The 17,498-nt window shown below is 41.5% G+C and overlaps 1 protein-coding gene across 4 annotated transcripts in view; it reads left to right on the forward strand.

Annotated features, from left to right (window-relative positions):
• ARID5B (AT-rich interaction domain 5B) overlaps positions 1-17,498 on the forward strand; it is a 117,623-nt gene that overhangs the window by 71,439 nt on the left and 28,686 nt on the right. For 3 of the 4 annotated variants that reach the window (XM_051618727.1, XM_051618729.1, XM_051618726.1), the window contains 2 exons: positions 10,109-10,221; positions 16,685-16,889. In XM_051618727.1, coding sequence (XP_051474687.1) covers positions 10,109-10,221; positions 16,685-16,889 — 318 coding nt within the window. Of the gene's footprint in view, positions 1-8,507; positions 8,599-10,108; positions 10,222-16,684; positions 16,890-17,498 lie in introns of those variants that run through there. The other variant, XM_051618728.1, reaches the window with a different exon arrangement.

Raw genomic sequence — 17,498 nt, forward strand, 5'->3', positions numbered from 1 at the left:
CATTTTTCCTTCTGGTTACTTGTTTGTATGACTCAGTGTGAGCATTGTGCCAGTCCTTGTGTCAGTGTGAATGTTAACGTCAGGGACCTTACATTTCTTTCACTGACACAAATGTTGAATACTAGCAAGGCTAAGAGCAACTCCTGTGGAATCCCACCAGAAATATTTTCATTTTATAGAGATTCCCCACTGATGCCTGCTTTTAGCTCTATCATTTAGCCAGTGCTTAAGCCATTTAATATATGCTTGAATAAAATTATGAAGTGCTGTTTTTTAATCAAAGTGCTCTACAGTCTTAAATCAGCTGTCTTACTGAAATGCAGGTAAGTACCATGCATGCAGCTAGTTTTTCTCTAGCCATCCTTGTAGTTTCAAAGTATAAAAATAAGGTGCTTTGTTTTTCTTTTTTGTTGTTTTAAGACCTGGTTTCTGTAAAACCAAGTCAATTGACTGGCTTTAATTATATTCTTTTGCAAGCATATCATCTGGCAAATACGGAACAAATATTTACCAAACACCTCTGCCTCTTTTTGAATCATTAATAACAATCCTGTCATCTGCAGCCAGTAATAGGCCTAGACTGGATTCTTTAATTATTATTGTTTTAATTTGCTCTAAGGTCTACTTTAATGTCACATATTTGTCAGGCATACATTTTTCTCTGAAGTCTTCAGCTTCCCTTTTCCATTTGCTGCACTTCATAATTTCTAACACATGTATAGATTTTTGTCCCAAAAAAATGCCAAACTGTTTTCCACTTTCTTAAAACTGAGATTAGTCAGCAGGACAGAAAGAAGCCAGGATCAAGCAAAAGTCTTAACTTCCAACTGTGCTGAAATGAAGAAAACGAGACTCCAGGCCTTGTCCTGAATCTTATTCCTGTCTTTATGGAAACGAAAAACATTCAATTTTTGGCGCAATTGGCCAGCTTGGTATTTGCAATGCCTCTAACTTTTCTATTAAAAGCAATGCTAGTCTGAACTGTAATCCATGAAAAATACCACCTTTTTGCTTTTTTCAGAGATTGTCTGGTCAAGAGGGGGGTCAAAACAACAGTCTGCACCAAGTCACATGTCTCCACATTAATCCACACAAGGAAGTGTCTGTTTCACTTATTTCCAAATGAGGAATGTTTTCTTTAGAGAGGTAGCAAATTGATTTTCCCCACATGGAGCATGGGATATCTCATTTCCAAAACAAAACTTTCAGGAATGGCTACACAAGTCTGCTCTTTCTCCATGTGGGTTAGAAAGCAGCATGTATCCTTAGTATTCCCAACAAGGTTGTTTGCTGCTGTGCTCTTAAATTTCCAGGGCAGGTCTGGCATGTTCAGTTATAAAGAAAGGGAATAAACAAGTGTTTGGATGTAGAAAAAAATATAGTAAAAATGGCTTTAATATTCACATTGTTTTATGTGCTGCTTGAGTAGGCAAGAGGTATGTGTTTGTGGAGAGGCTGTGTGACCTTCAGAGCTCAATGGGAGCTGTAGTTGTTGGTAGGTGCTCATCACTCACTTCCATAGGTGTACTTAGGATCCTGTAGAAAGTTTCTTTAATTTCAGTTGATACTGTTTTTTCCTAAACAAAGGTGGGTTTTTATTAGTCTAGTCTGGTATTTTGCTTTATTTTCCAGCCACTTTAATTTCTGACCCTTTGATGCAATACTAGGTTGGTTGCAACTTGCTTCTCTTCACCAGCTCTGCTCACTGTGTCTGAGTGATAAATGCCCTAGGCCCTCCTTCTTGGACCCTGTTTCCAGGAGGCAGAAGCTTTTAAATAAATTTTGAGGGGTGAAAGGAAAATTCAGTTACATATAAGATTCTGAACTCAGGATGCAGAAAAGGGAAGGAGATGAAGGAGAGAAAACAAAGAGATGGAGGCGATGAGGAAATCAAGGAAGCAGCTGGGACTCTAGAACATTATATGAAATTAACTAACCTTTGAATAGGTGTTGAGACCATGCTTAAATACAGCAATATGCTTTTCTTAACTTTCAGATATTGCAGAATGCCAGAAGCCCCCTAGAGGGGTAAGTGTTAAAACCATTAAAACTGTTAACTTTCTATTCATTACATTTTAAAAGGTGCAACATGGAAGCATGTTTTTCAGCCAAGAGCTAACTTTTGCCAGTCTGCTTTAGGGGTGTCCTCAGCAACCTGCCAGCATGGATTTTCTGGAGATCTGGAACCATTCTTCTCCTCTTTACTTTGATGGGTAGGCAGCTCCATATATCACCTCCAGCTTCTGTTTGGCACCTGAATCAGGAATAGTTCTGTGATCTGACACATCCTGCCATTTACAGCTGCCTGAGAGGGAAAGTCTTCTAGTCTGTTCTGTGTCTATTGATGGTTTTGTAGCTTAGGGCCAAGCGTTCTGGTATCACAGCTTTCCTGCTTGTGTCAAAACTAGAAGACCTATGAAGGACTGGCACAGTGCAAAAGGATACTCTGAGGAGGTGTTCTGCAAGGTGTTCTACAGGGAGGAGGTACTGTTGATGCGTTTAGCAGGTGTGATGCAGCTTGTTTCGTGCAAGCACACTAGTTTTCTAAATTCAGCACTGCAGTACATCCCTGTTTATTAACTTCTTGTGCCTTCCAGTGCTCCACTTTAATTCCAGCTTTGTGATTACTCTCCCTCTGGTGCACTCTCACCTCACATTTTTAGAGCTCACCTGACTTCTATAGACCCACCCTAAAAGTAGACACAGATCTTCCACTGGCCCTTCTTCGCTGATGGCCCTGGACAGTTTTACAAGCTCAGTTGTGGGGGTTTTTCTTGTATTGTCATACTCTTGCACTTGGCAAAAATGCTGCTGCTCCTTCCTTTCCCTTCATCTTTCTACTGGATGGAAACCTGGTCACAAAAACAACAGGCAGCCAAAATCTGGCTGAGCAGCTGTACCAGTACATTCCTCAGCAAAATATGGCGATGGTTGTCCTGCCCTTTTCCTTTTTTATTTTTCCTTTTTTTCTCACACTTCTGAAGTGTTTCTGAGAAACAGGAGTATCAGCAGGCCAGAATCAAAAGTTGTTTCAGGAAATAGTTATGCAGGTCAGAGGGGCCTGGAAAAGGCAAGAACTTTGATCACGGGCATTACAATTGCTTAGATGTTCTCTAAGCACTTACTCTCTAGAGTAAGTGATGTGGAGCAAGCAAGAAAAAGGAACATGTTTTAGGTGCGAGTGAAGTACTGTTTACTTACATGGTTTGTTGAGCAGCCAACAAGGTCCAAGGTTATTTTGGACTCAGCATGAGTAAGTGATCCAGGTATGACAAATGAGGTAATGCATTCCAGGCTCATTAAAGACTCTTGGCTACACCACTGATTTTGACAAAGCGCCAACATAGCTTGACCTCAGCTGTGTGAAGGCCACTATTTTTTTTAACACCCTTTCCTATAACAACACATCTTTTACATCAGCCAAAATATATGTATCTAGAGAACAGTGTTAAGAAGAGGGTTCAACTTGTTGGACTTCCAGTTATAATCAGATTCCTAAAAAAGAGAGAGCTCTACTGTAACTAACCTGCCAAAGTTAAGCCAAAGCTGGAATTGTACTAGGTGGTGAGGCTTAGAAATGTTCTTGTTTCCCATGTCCTGCTCAGCAGACATTGTCCCTGAAAGTTGAGCAGCTGAGGGTGGTAGTGACAGGAGAGCAGTGGCTGCAACTTTGTGCATTTTCTGAGTGGGAGGGCAGTGTAGCCATCTTCTTGCTCACCTTCTGGCCCCTTCCTGATTACCTGTGATGTCCTGATGCTTGCACAAGGTGATAAGAGTGCTGAGGGGAAGATGTGATTTTTAAGCAATGATGATTTTTCTTGGCTTCATGAACAGAGAGGACCTCTAGCTTTGAGGAGGCATCTAGCTGGTCTGAGCATCTTTAATCGTAAACTCCTCTCTTACTTGTGTGGTTCAGTGTCTGATACTGAGCTTATCTCCAACACTCACTCTTTAATTCTCTGCTGTAGGTGCCTCTGGATTGTCCATGTTTGATTATAGGGGTTGGTAGGCAGCTCACAAGAGCAGGCATTGGGCTTCAGGATGACCAGGTCAGCTTTTTGCTGGGGTAGATTTCAGTCAGCAGAGATTTGCCAGTCTGCATTTACAAATAATCTAAATTCCTGTGCTTTGTATAACACAAGGTTTCCATTCAACCTCTCAGGTGTGACCTTGTGTAATACAAACACATGGGGCATTGCTGAGGGCTTAGCCACAGTTTGGGGAGGAGGAAACATGATAGAAGTTCACATCTAGGAAGAAGAGGGTGATTAAGTCTTAATTTCAGATTCCTAAGGGCAGTTACATTATGTCAGAGCAAAAATATATTTTTTTAAATCCTGTGTGCATGTGAGTGAGGTTTTGCACAGAGAAGGGGGCAGTGGCAGATTCTGCACCTCACTTTCCCTTTCTCTGCCCCCTTGTGAAGACCATGAGTGTGTGCTCCTCCTTTTGCTGTCCTGCAGTTAGGAAAGGAGTTTCTAGACAGTTTCTAGGAGCTCAGCATGACTGGCCAGCAAAAGTTGTTTCGCCTGTGCAAAATGAGAAGGCTGAGGGCATTGCTCCTCCGTACGGGGGAAGGAAGAGCTGGGCAGGAGGCCTGAGGCTGCCTCCTCCTGCACCCTTCTGCCATAGCATGTCAGAGGCTGGCACAGCATGGAGGGGCAGGCCATGGCTGAGGCAGGTGTGGGAAGAGTGTGATTTGAAACAAGACCTCTCCTGCCACCCGGCACAGGAGGAGCAGGCTGGAGGCACGCCTGCGGGCTGGAGGCACACCTGCGGGCTGGAGGCACACCTGCGGGCTGGAGGCACACCTGCAGGCTCTCCCGTCTCTGGCTTCACGTCTCCCCCTCTCACTCCAATGGCACAGGCACAAGCTGTTGCCTCTTCTCTTTTCTCCTGCCCAGTGTCCTTGTGTCCGATTCAATCACGGCATCCTGGGGTGCATTAGAAAGGGGGTGGTTAGTAGGTCAAGAGAGGTTCTCCTCCCCCTCTATTCTGCCTTGGTGAGGCCACATCTGGAATACTGTGTCCAGTTCTGGGCCCCACAGTTCAAGAAGGACAGGGAACTGCTTGAAAGAGTCCAGCGCAGAGCCACAAAGATGATTAAGGGAGTGGAACATCTCCCTTATGAGGAAAGGCTGAGGGAGCTGGGTCTCTTTAGCTTGGAGAAAAGGAGACTGAGGAGTGACCTCATCCATGTTTACAAATACGTAAAGAGTGAGTGTCAGGAGGATGGAGCCAAGCTTTTTTCAGTGATGACCAGTGATAGGACAAGGGGCAATGAATGCAAACTGGAGCATAGAAGATTGCATGTGAATATCAAGAAGAACTTCTTTACTGTGAGAGTGACAGAGCCCTGGGACAGGCTGCCCAGAGAGGTTGTGGAGTCTCCTTCACTGGAGACATTCAAAATCCGCCTGGATGCGTTCCTGTGTGATGTACTCTAGGTGACCCTGCTCTGGCAGGGGGGTTGGACTAGATGATCTTTCGGGGTCCCTTCCACAGAATCACAGAATCCTAGGGGTTGGAAGGATTCTGTGATTCTCTGATTCATGGTCTTCTGAGAAATACTGATCTCATTTCAAACAGCAAGCAACAATCTCTGCATGATTTGTGGTGACTACCTGTTTCCAGAGAACACCCAGGGACCCTTTCAAACATGGAGGGGAAGAAAACATTCCCGTCTCTGGGCAGATTCCTATAAATAATTTTCCCTGAGAATTCACAGCTGAGATGGCAATAAGATGTATTCCAGAATGGAAGAGTTGTTAAGATATGGTTGTCATCATGGCTTGTGTAACTGTTGATATTCATGACGTTCCCATTTCACACACTTTCTACTTAATCAGGAGCACAAGACTGTTACCACCAAGTAGTAGTCAGCTGAAAAATAAAGTCCAGACTGCATGCATACTGGTTAATAATCACACCTTTTTGTTTTTATGGTTACAAATGCTTGTGCTTGAATGTTCATCTCGGATTCCTGCTTGATTCCTTGTGAACCCCCCTGTGACAGCCTTTGCAGCAGTAGGCAGCATCGCAAGTGGTGGTGGTTGCATTGCAGGGCTGGCTGGGTTGGTGGGCTCAGAAGGACAGGTTTGTTTAAATGACATCAGCTGAGTCTCCTGCTTGAGGAAACAAGGAACCAACATACTGATACAAAACTGGCATCCAAGGAGTGCTGAAATGGTCCCTCTGAACCGCTGTTGGATGGGTAAAGGTGGCAGGCACAACGGTGACGTGTATGGGAAAGGTGGGAAGTGTGCCCTGGTGCTCCTCCAGTTCTCCAAACATGAGGAGTGCTAGTTCATACTGTGTGTGTTTTGCAGCTGGCTGTGTTTTACCTGGTCATTCCTGATAAGTTTGCCAGGACTCAGAAGGTGAAGTGGGTTTCCATGCTGGATTCTACATTGCTATTGTGCCTACAGATTTTGCAAGGATAATTTTCTGTGCATTGCCATTTTCTAACTGAACTTGCCTTGTGTGGTGACTAGCAAACTTGGGATGAGCTGTAGTCTCAGGAAGAGGCTCTTTGAGTCTGCAAGGCACAGACATATCTGGGCTTGGAGTGAATGAACACCCTTTTGCTTCCAGAGGTCTGAACTTGGGACTTTGGGCCATTTGTGCTGTATTGGATGCACGTATCTGATGACAGCCCTTCTGTGCCTGCCTGCCTTGAGCAGGAGCATTTCTGCTCTCCTGGGACATTGTCACCTGCTGATCACAGGCATGGGGGTGTTCCAGTTGGCATCCCAAACCTCAAGCGTACCCAGCACCTATGCTGTGCTAATATTGATCTTTTCAGTCACATTGAAGTATAGGCGAAAAAAGTTTCTTGCAGCCCATCAAGAATCCTCATGAACATTCCAGGAGCCGAGTTTTCCCCTCTTAGATACATCAGAAAGCAAAAAAAAGGAAGGGGGGAAAAAATACCAACAGAAATTGGCAAAAGCAAACATTGTCAAATGCACAGGAAAGAACGTATTTAAAGTGGTAATATGTTGTGTATCTCATACTCATGTTTTTTGTGTTGGTTTTTTTTTTACTTTGCTTATGTTCTCACCTTCTGGGAATGTACAAGTTATCAGGTCTCACTGCCACAAATGCTTTCAGAAAATGAATTTGAAAGCCATATGCACAAACATGTGAAGAAACTGAATTGGTTCAGATATTCTTGGGGAGTCATACCAGAAGCCCTTCTCTACTAAAAAGTAGAAAAAACATGGGATATTCACCTTGCTGTCCAGTACATGCTGCACATCCAGTGTCATCAGGAAAACTGACTGGAACTAAGACAAAACATGTGGGTAAAATTGCTTTAAAATAATTATGAATAACAAATTAATGAAATCTGCAGTGTGCTCATGAATATGTCATAAATGAAACAAAAAAAAAAAATTAAAACAAATATGTGACTTGTAAATTATTCTTTCAGTCCTAGTCATATTTCCTAGATGAGGAGAACATAATGGATACAGCTGAAATATAAATAATCTTCAAATAATGCATTTATTTATAATGATTTAGGGAGCAAATGTTAATGGCTTTGTTTCAGCTGTGACTGGAACGATTTCAAATATTTTCTTTTACTAAATAGATACTGGAAGCAAGGACCTTCTCTTCTGGTATTAATTCCTGTTGCTTTCTTGTTAATTGTGTGTCTGATCTGGAAGGACTTAGTGATTTAAAGTCATGCCATGGGGCATGTGGGACAGTCCTCGTGTGTGCTGCAGGCAGAGCTTCCCGTGCAGCTCCTGAGCCACGGGGAGAAGGCAAACACCCCATTTCATAGTGGGCTTGTGCCAGTTCTGCCATGGAAGGCTCCAATTCAAACAGTGTTTATATGCAAGCTCAATATACCTGGAATTTAGGAACAAATGCCTTCTTGCTTTTAAAGCTTTCAGCAAAACATTAGGAGTGCTTTATAGTGTGATGCAAAGTACAGTGCCAAAACTCAGGATAACAAGTATGTTTGGAAAACATTGAGCCTTCAACTAGTTTCTTTATTTATTTAAATAAAATAATAATTCACATGCAAATGTATTTGATCCTGGCTGAACCACATCTCTCTCCAGCCGTTGGTTGGACAGGGCCAGGAGATCCATTCGTTGGAAGGTTTAATGTTGTAATCGTTTGTGCAGGGTGTACTAAATTGAGGGAGCGTTGCTGTTTTCTTCAGCACCTTTTTTTAAAGAAGGTGCGACTGGAGGGGCTAACCGTGGTCAAGGATCTGTCCATCCCATCTAGGTCGTGTGCAAAAACCAGTAAGCATGAGGAAGACATGAAAGGCGGAGGGATGAGCGGGGTTTATAAATAAGGCAGGGCGGCGTGGCCGGGGCTGGCAGCCTGGCAGCCGGCGCTGGAGTCCTCGGCGCTCGTCCCACGCTCCCGCCGAGTCGCTCATCTCTGTTTATATGAGTAATGGAGTGGCTGGGGGAGGGGATTTGTAAGCACGGAGCAAATAACTCTTAGTGTTCATTTTCTCTAAGACTGACATCCACACCAAGTCGAGACTTCCAGCGACGTAGTGTGCAGTCACATGCTGTAGCATTCATGAGTACAGATATAAATCAGGCAGATGTTTGTCGACTGGAATGGGTAATAATTTCTTTCTCTCTTTGTTTGATTTTGCATGTTAGCCTTAGATGACAATTTCAGAATTGCTTTCTGCAGTACTTTTCAATAAGCAGAATGTGTTTCACTGGAGATAGATAGAGGTATTCCTTAGGGAGATAAACATATTTTTATATAGACACAAATATAGACTTACACACATACGTACATGCATATGTAGAGAGATATATATTTATTTACTGTGTGCCAGTGCTGGGGGAAGAAAAAGGATGTGTTTTTTTGACTTTTAGTTTTAAACCCACGGCTTTTCTTTTTCTCTAAGCAGACCAAATATGACACTGTTACTCAAACTATAAAATCAAATTAGCACCCTTTATTGTATTTGCAAACTAATTAAAATGTAAAATGTCCTGAAACCACTGGCTTACTGTGTGACAAATGTAAGATTAGAAACAATTAGAAGGCACTCAAGAGGTTTGTGGTGTTTAGATTTCTGACATTGTTCTAATCATCCCTTTAAGTAATGAAAACAATGGTTACCTAGAAATAAAAGGTTTAAAGGAAATTATCTTCTTCAGTACAGTCATTACTTAATGATTGTTAATCATTTTAAATGTTGCCATAGTAGTCAGAGGCTGATTTTTAAATCTGAAAGCAGGCAGGACACGTAATAATGAACAAACATCTGCTTCATCTATTATCTCTATATGTGATCATAATTTATATTGTAATACCACTATTGAAAGATGAGTCTGATATTTTTTGTGATGATCCATATCCCGTTCTACAAATGGCTCAGCACGGTTAGGATTTAGTCACTGTGTTATTTCAGAGCTGTTTTATCTTAAGAATTGGACAAAACTCAACATGATTCATGTTAATTTGTATGTGTGGTATGTAACCCTTATGAAACAATCAATCACTTATTTCAGTTCTTGTCAACTTCTGCTAAGAGTTTTTTTTAATCTATTTCAGGGCTCGGGGGTCATTTTTTGGTGGGTTTTTTTGTTTTGTTTTGGGGGGTTTTTACTTTTTCAGAAGAACTTTGAGAAGTATGACAGAATATATAAACATTTCTTGAGCTGTAAGGAATTTCAGTATTTCAGAAGATTTCCAAAACCAGATGTTTTCCAAAGTTGGAAATATTAGTTAGTACTCATACTTGAAGATTAGAACTAATAAATGCAGCAGGCTGATTAATAAAAAGTTACCTATTAATATCCTACTTTGTTCTTTTTTGTACCATGGAAAAGTATTTGTGCTTTCTCTCCGACTCCTTCAGAGACCAGTGTTTGACTTTATATTAATTAGTTATGTGAAAGTAGAACAGATTAGCCTTGGGGGATATTCTATAGAAATGTATAGCACGTCAAGATGAAACCCATGGAGGATGGGAATCTCATAATAAGCATTTAGTGTAGACAGATGTGTACATTTCTGTGACTGGTTGTAGTGGAATTATTTATTATGCTTTCAGCTGTTACGAATCCAGTATAAGACAATGTGCTCAAATTGTTCTCCCATTAATTTTCAGCGCCAAATCTTAAAGGCAGACCGCGCAAAAAGAAGCCTTGCCCACAGAGAAGAGATTCATTAAATGGCATTAAGGATTCCAACAATAATTCTGAAAGCAAAGCTGTTGCCAAGGTAAATCACTTAATAATACTCTTTTCAGTACACTCTCCTTTTTTAGGTACAGCCCTGCCTTTGTTTCCCAGCATGCTGTTTCAAATTTAGAACGTAACTTATTTTCTGGGAGAGGTGAATGTAATTGTTTTTTCAATAGTTTTATTCTTCACTTTTAATCATGCCTGTGTTCAAAGTTACCAGCAACTGTAATCACCTAACAACCTAATGCTATCAGCTTGTTGGTAACTGGTAGTGCTTAAGCTTTCTTGGCATCTAGTGTTAGTTTTCACATTCTGTGACACACAAACATAGTTTGTGACAGTTATCTTGGAATTAAAAATAAACCAGGGAGCAGCTCACCCTGTTACAGTGTACTTCTAAATATAAGTTTGAAGATAAACAAGACTATGAAATAAGAGCTGCTTCAGTAATGGTTTCTAAGAAGCATACACAAATGACATTAGCTTGATGTTAAGATTTTGACTTTTTTAAATTTTAAAAAAAGCAGAAATTCAGTATAAAAGCTTAAAAAAAAAAATCTGGACTGTTTCTTTAATACTTAGTGCTGAGCTGCATGTTCCAGGGTTTGTTGAATAGTGCATACTTTTACTGAGTCTTCTGTAAGTGCTGTGTTGCTTAGTCCATACTGCAAGTAAAAATTGGATCGTTGGTTTGTGTTTATAAACTTAATCTTTTACATATTTATGGGTTTGTGTCTTTTTCTGAAAATATTTTAAAATGGAGTTTCAGTAGTGTCATTAACGTGCTATTTTCTATGTTTCTGTGTGGTTTAAATCGGAATTTGGTTTCCTATAAAAAAAAAAAGGCAGCACTAATGGCTACTTTCAAGATGATTTAATTTGAAACTGTAAGATGCAAAGACGGAAAATTACATAGAGCAATACTTGTAGATTTTTATCGGAGGCAAAAATTTGTCACTGTGATACTTTTGAGATAAACAGGTTAGCATAGACTGAATTTTAAGGCCAACTCCTCCCGAATCCATTGTTTCAATAAATTAGATGGATGTGTAGCTGAAAAATGCTTCCATTGTTGTGACCATCTCTTCAGGAAATACAGTGAATCTATAGATCCCTTTATGTTGGTATTGTTGTATGCAGTGAATGTCCTGAGAGATTAGGAGGTTAAAGAGGTCAAGTGGAAGTGTTCTGCTCTCAGTTTCTCATAGGAAGGCAAATTAAATTCCACCACCTCCTCCTCCTTAGGAGTTCAGTTAAAATTGTGCCTTCTGTTGATGACAATAAAAGAGGCTGAAGTTCGTCATGAAGCTGTGCCCTTAAGTCACTGTTTCTCTTCTTTTCATGCCCTATTGTGCTCAGCTGGAGTCTGTACTATCGTATTAGACAGGCATGGTAACAGGCGATGGAGCCTGGTATGTGGAGTTGTGAGGTCCTGCCAGATACTACAGTTTGCCAGAATGTTTTCACTCTCTGCAAATGTGCAAAATCCACACTGTAAAAATGGCTCAATTTGCCTCAGTTCCCCTTTCCCCAGCCTGTTTTTCGTGTTAAAATATTACAGCAAACTGCAGCATGCACTGTGTTGTCAAATCACTCTGGACTGTAGCATGGGGAGTTCTGCCTCTTCAGCACCTAATATATAGGTATTAGATAATTAAAAACAACAGTAACACTTCATATCGATTTGTTTATACTCTCTGTTTATATTTGGGCTCACCCTCCTAGTCGAATGGGAGGATATTTCAGATAAGAAGTAATTCCGCCTGTTTATCTAGTCGTACTGTGCTCATCATTGTGCAGATATTAATAGCATTAATTATCTTGGCCAGCTTAATTTCATTATTAATAATAGACGTGCTTATGATATAATGTCCTTGTATGTAGTTACAGTGATTTCACTGTGGGTCTTCACATCAATCAGTGTCTCAGGGCTGTGGATATACTTTAGTAGAGGGACAGTGAATCTACAGCGTATGTGTTGCCCTTTATACAGACCCTGCCTACAGGTTGCTAGGGAAGGAGAGGCAGTGTATTTGAAAAAGAGGGGGCAATGGAGATCCACCTACCATTTTCTCATTGTTGGGACCAGTGGGAATGTTATCATCTTGGACTCCATGTTGGGCTTCACCATCAGTTTTCCTCCTCTGTCTATGCTCCATCTCCAGCTGATGCTGACAGTGGGTCTATGGAGAGCAGAACTGAACACAGCTAGTGTCAATGGAACAAATCAACTTGTGTTGGAGACTGGAACATTTTGGCAGTGGTCCTGGCCTTTTGACCATTTGGCCAGAAGTTGTGCTGCATTCATCCTCAGATGATGTGCCCAGTGTCTGACAGCAGCCTTGTTTCTTGGGTGCAGGGCCACGGCTCTTGACAGAGACGCAGTGGGTGTGCAGTTTGCCTTGGGAAATGGCAGAAGTGGCATTCTGAAGACTCTGGTTTTGAGCCTGTCAAGACCTTCTCAAGCCATGTGATTGTAGTGACTTGCTGCATTTCATCTTCTCAGCTTCCAGTGACTAGAAAGCTTGCTATCTTCTCTCAACTTAGTTCTCAGTAGGCATGTTTACCGTGAACCATCAGCAGATTGTTTTGTAGGCTTTTGCTGTTACCTGATACAGAAGAGCTTTTGGTTGGGTAGAAGCAGCTCAGAGTATATTCCAGCATAGGTGGTTTGTTAAAAATAAAGCAACAGAGGGACAGACAATGTAGTCCTGGACCTGCAGGTGCTGCCAGAAGAAGTGGGTCTTTCATGTACCACTTCTAACTTTTGACTTCCTTGCTGGTTGCTGCATCCATTTTAGTACCTCCTCAGGTAGATCCCAGTGGAGTTCCCTCCCAGGCAGGGAATGTAAAAAATCACAAGAATACAAGGCCATCTACTGAAGCAGCTCTCCTGAACAAGCATGTGTGAAGCTCTTCTCTCCAAACACTCTCAGGACTCTGGAGGTTTTCATACTAAACATGTCATCAGTGCTGGACAGGCTTTTGGGACTTGCAGGCTCCAGTGTAACTCTCATCATACCTGCTTCACACTCCCAGAGAGCACTCCTGCTCAAGGTGTGCAGAAGTGCACTGTAAGGCTTTGTAAAACTGGCTGATCTGACCATGTTGAAGAGCTGAAAGGATTAACTTGTAAAACCTGGAAACTGTCCCCATATGAATGTAGTCATTACATCTCCTAGTGCAAATGCTAGAGTAAACCTCTGACTTAATTTGTACAGCAAGATCTGGAAAATAAGTTCAAAAGTTGCCAGGATATGCTGTTTCTGTGGCCACAGGTGGCCTGGCATGCTGTCAGATGTGGAGGTTTATTCCAAACGTCCCAGCCATTATCTGATTGAAATTCTAAAATGCAGGTCTTTAGTGGTCTGTGTTGTGTGTGACCTCTGGCAGGAGAAGGCAACAGTTGGATGTACCCATGAGTATTCACTGGCCATTTGTTCATGGATCGTATGCCTCTGATGGAACACACAGTAAGAGCTAGTTAGGTGTTCCCAGAGCCCATCTCAGTATATCCCCAGCTTGTCCCCACTGGGGGTTGCCTGTCTGGGCCTTAGCCCTCAGTTTCATTTTGGAGGTGTTACTCACACTGAGGCTACAATAAAAGAGCTTTAAATCCTCCTGTAGAAACTGAACCCTCCCTTTATAACGGAGTTCAGACTTTTTGAGCAGACTGGAGAAGAGAGCAGAGCCAAGCAGAATCATAGAATCATAGAATCATAGAATCATAGAACTCCATGTTCAGGACTTTCCTCCAGGTCTTTGCACTCTGTGAAGATTCAAAGTCGTGTTTTGAGAGAGGAGAGGACAGTTTGTGGTGCCTAGTGCAAAGCTGGCATTGCTCTCTCTGACTTTGTGTTTGTGCTGGATTTACACCATTGTTACCCAGAATAGCCTTTGGCCCTTTTGGTTCTCATTAATCACTGGTTATGGTGTTCATCCATATCTCCTCCCAGATGGTGGGAAGGTTCCAGAACTGAGGCCTGTGCCTCAGGCACTGAGTGGATACATTGTCGCAGCCTTCCTCAAAGCTTCCTTGAACCTGACACTGCTTGGAGTCCATCTGTTGTATTTTGGCACCTTTGAGTTCCACAGATACTTTGACCTTGCTTCTCTCTACACTGGAAAGAAGGAGGTGGTGTGTCACATGGGGATTTCTCACACCCAGTGCCTTTTTTTAAGGTTATTTTCTTTGTTTCCTTATGCCTCCTTGGGAGTAACATCCCTTGCCACTGGTTTGCTTGCATAGCTCTCATGGTTTTAACCCAACAGTCAGCTAAATATCATGCACATTTCATTTGGCATTTGTGCCCAAGCTGTCTTTGCAAACATAGTTCTGAGTTGTCCAGTCTGAAAAAGAAAATCCATTAAAAAGGTTGATGTATTGGCTGACTTTGCCTTCACAAGTGGGTGACAAAACTGAAAAATTGTTCCTAGGCCCAGTGAATTTGTTCCAAGTTTTATCTTGCAATAAATATACAGCTTAAATTAAAAATTGTAAATTTACTGAAATCACAGGTTCGTATTGTAATCTGAACTTTCTAAGGGAAGCAGTTTAATAATTTTGTGAGGATCCAAAGTGAAAAAGTTAAGGAGTTAAAGCTCTGAACTGAAAAGTGGATGAGGAAATTTAAAGTTAATTTAATAGGATAAAAATCCCATTAGCTCCCTTGAGTTTTGGGAGGAACTCAGGATCTTTACAGAGGTTCAATCAATAAGCATACCTATTACTAAAAGGGAAAAACATGGTGTCTTGTGCCATAGGAAGACAATATCCTTTTGAATCGTGTAACCAGAGAGTATCAAGCAGTACAACGGACATACTTCAGCAGTAACTGATCAAGAAAAATTCCATAGGAAGTCACATTTTCCAGTCCCTGCTGCATTGCCTGGGAGGAGTGTGCCTGTACCCTGCAGTGTCAAACAGGGAGATTGTTCAGCACCATTGATTACCTTGGAAACTTGTGACCACTTCTCTCTGCTTAGGAGCTAGCATTGCTTTGTCCAACATCTGTGGAAAGCTGTGGAGGCAGCTCAACTTAATTCAGTGCTTTCTGCAAAGTTAATACCCTGGAGGAGTATAAAAGAAAAGATTTTGCTTTCCATGAGCCTGAACACTGGGTAGCTTTATTGAGATAAAATAAGCGTGTCACAGTCTTTCCAGTGATATGTTTGTAGTTTGTTTACAAGCACTTACATAATGCTCTTCATAGCACTTGCTTCTAAAATGTCAGAAAGTACCCAGGAAGCTCCTGGTTTTTAAGTGGGGAGAAAGAAGGAGATTCAGTGTCTTACTTGACCAAGAGCTCCTGCTTTCCTGTTCAGCAAGATACTCTGCTCGCCTCTGCTGTCCCCCTAAAGTACCAAATACAGGCTCTTGCAGTCTCCATGCTCTGTCTGGGAGCACAAAGGACAGGTCTTGGATGGAGTATGGAGCTGCTAGAAGGCTCCTGACAGCATTTAAAAGCATTGAAGGGACAGTGCAAATCCAAAACCAACGTGTCACCATCTCTTCTACCTTGTATTAGAGGACTTCCAGTACTTCACTGGAAATGTATTGATCCTGTCTTGGTCATGGAGAGCTTTTAAACATCAGTTTGCAAGGTTTTGCTCTTTTTTATTTTTGTATACATAAATTATAGGAAAGCTCAAGTTGTAATTTGCTTGATTCAATGAGAGGATTATCTTCAGGAGGACTGCAGGATTAAGCCAGTCTCACTGGATATTTTTCCCCATGTTTGAATACTGATGAGAGGCAAAGTGGTTCCAATTTGTTGATTTCCTGACTGGCACCCGTTTGCCAGGGAGACCAGTGGGAGACCTGGAGCTCTGGGACTCATGTGCATCGGGGCTGCTGCTGTCTACTAGGAAGGGCTCCAGCTACCAGCCTTCTCCTTCTGCTAAATATGTAGGGCTGTGCTTAAGTTTAAGCAGATGCTCAAACCCACTTGACTTAAGTCCATGCTACAGCAGAGCCTCCACTCGTGTGTGCTGAGAGCTCTGCCAGGGCAAGGCTTGCCAAGGTTTGCATCTATCCTGGTGGGCCAAAGGGGAGAAAAATGTGTCATTGTGGAGCTGGCTTCTGAGCATTCCTGGAAGGGGCTGAGCACCCTCATCTCCAAGGGTTGTCTGTGGGACTCAACAATGTTCAGTGTCAATCCTGGAATGAAGGTTATTATTAGACTTGCTAATGGCAAGTGTATGTGAGAGATGGGAGCTGTCTGTGACATAGCAATGTATAGTCATAAAAATGCAGATCTGGAGAGCATTACCAATGGGTTATAATGATTTAAAGATGTGGCTATTTAAAAATGTTGTGACTAAGATTCAGAACAAGACATTTAGCTCTATAAATAGCTTCCTTTGTTTCCCCTCAAACACAGTTGCATGGTTTGGCCTTAATTTTTTTTAACAATCTGTTCTGCTAGGAGAGGGTATTTATTCCTTAAGTGAAAATTAAAGGTTGCCTAGATCTAATATGACATCTTTTCTTTTCCCAGGTAAAGTGTGAGGCTAAGTCAGCTTTGCCCAAACCCAAGAGTAACAACAGCAACTGTAAAAAAGGCTCAAGTGAGGATAAATCAAAGATTGCTGTAGGTGAAGAATGCAGAGCTGATGAGCAGGCTTTCCTTGTGGCTCTTTATAAATATATGAAAGAAAGGAAAACACCAATTGAACGAATACCCTATTTAGGTTTTAAGCAGAGTAAGTATCCTTTTTCTCACTTTCTTGTTGACATTTCAGAATGGTTTGGCTTCTCTGGAGAAATCATTTGCACAGGAAGCCTATTTTAAAGCCTTATGGATGGGGGGACCATGTTTATATCTACACATTTTCCAGTCCAGGCATTTCACTGTCTTATGCCTAGATTTGCATCTCTTCCTTCTGGGGTGGTTGCTGCCGGATATTTATAGGTTTAAATCCACTGATTATGACTAGAAATAGGCATGTTGAAAACTCTAGTTTTCTGTTTTGTAAATCTGCAGCATCTGTAATGCCTTTCTTCTGAGTTAATAATATGACGTATCTTTATTGTGCCCAGATGTTCTTTATGAAAGGACAAATATTAAAGGAAGACATTTAAAGGTGGTCAAGTAAGGCACAAAAGGGGTCGTATTTTTAAGCCCAAAAAGTGTGTTTATAGTTAATAAATTACTGACCTTGGAGAATATAAAACCAGACTGTATCTGTTTAATACAGAATGCAATGTTTAGAATTGCTTTGGCATGTACAGTTTGTAGTGCCACAATCTGAATAGTAATTGTAGGTCGAGAAGATACAGTTGTAACTAAATTTTACATAAATATTGCAGCA

Source organism: Apus apus, chromosome 4, assembly GCF_020740795.1.
Source record: "Apus apus isolate bApuApu2 chromosome 4, bApuApu2.pri.cur, whole genome shotgun sequence".
Taxonomy (NCBI): domain Eukaryota; kingdom Metazoa; phylum Chordata; class Aves; order Apodiformes; family Apodidae; genus Apus; species Apus apus.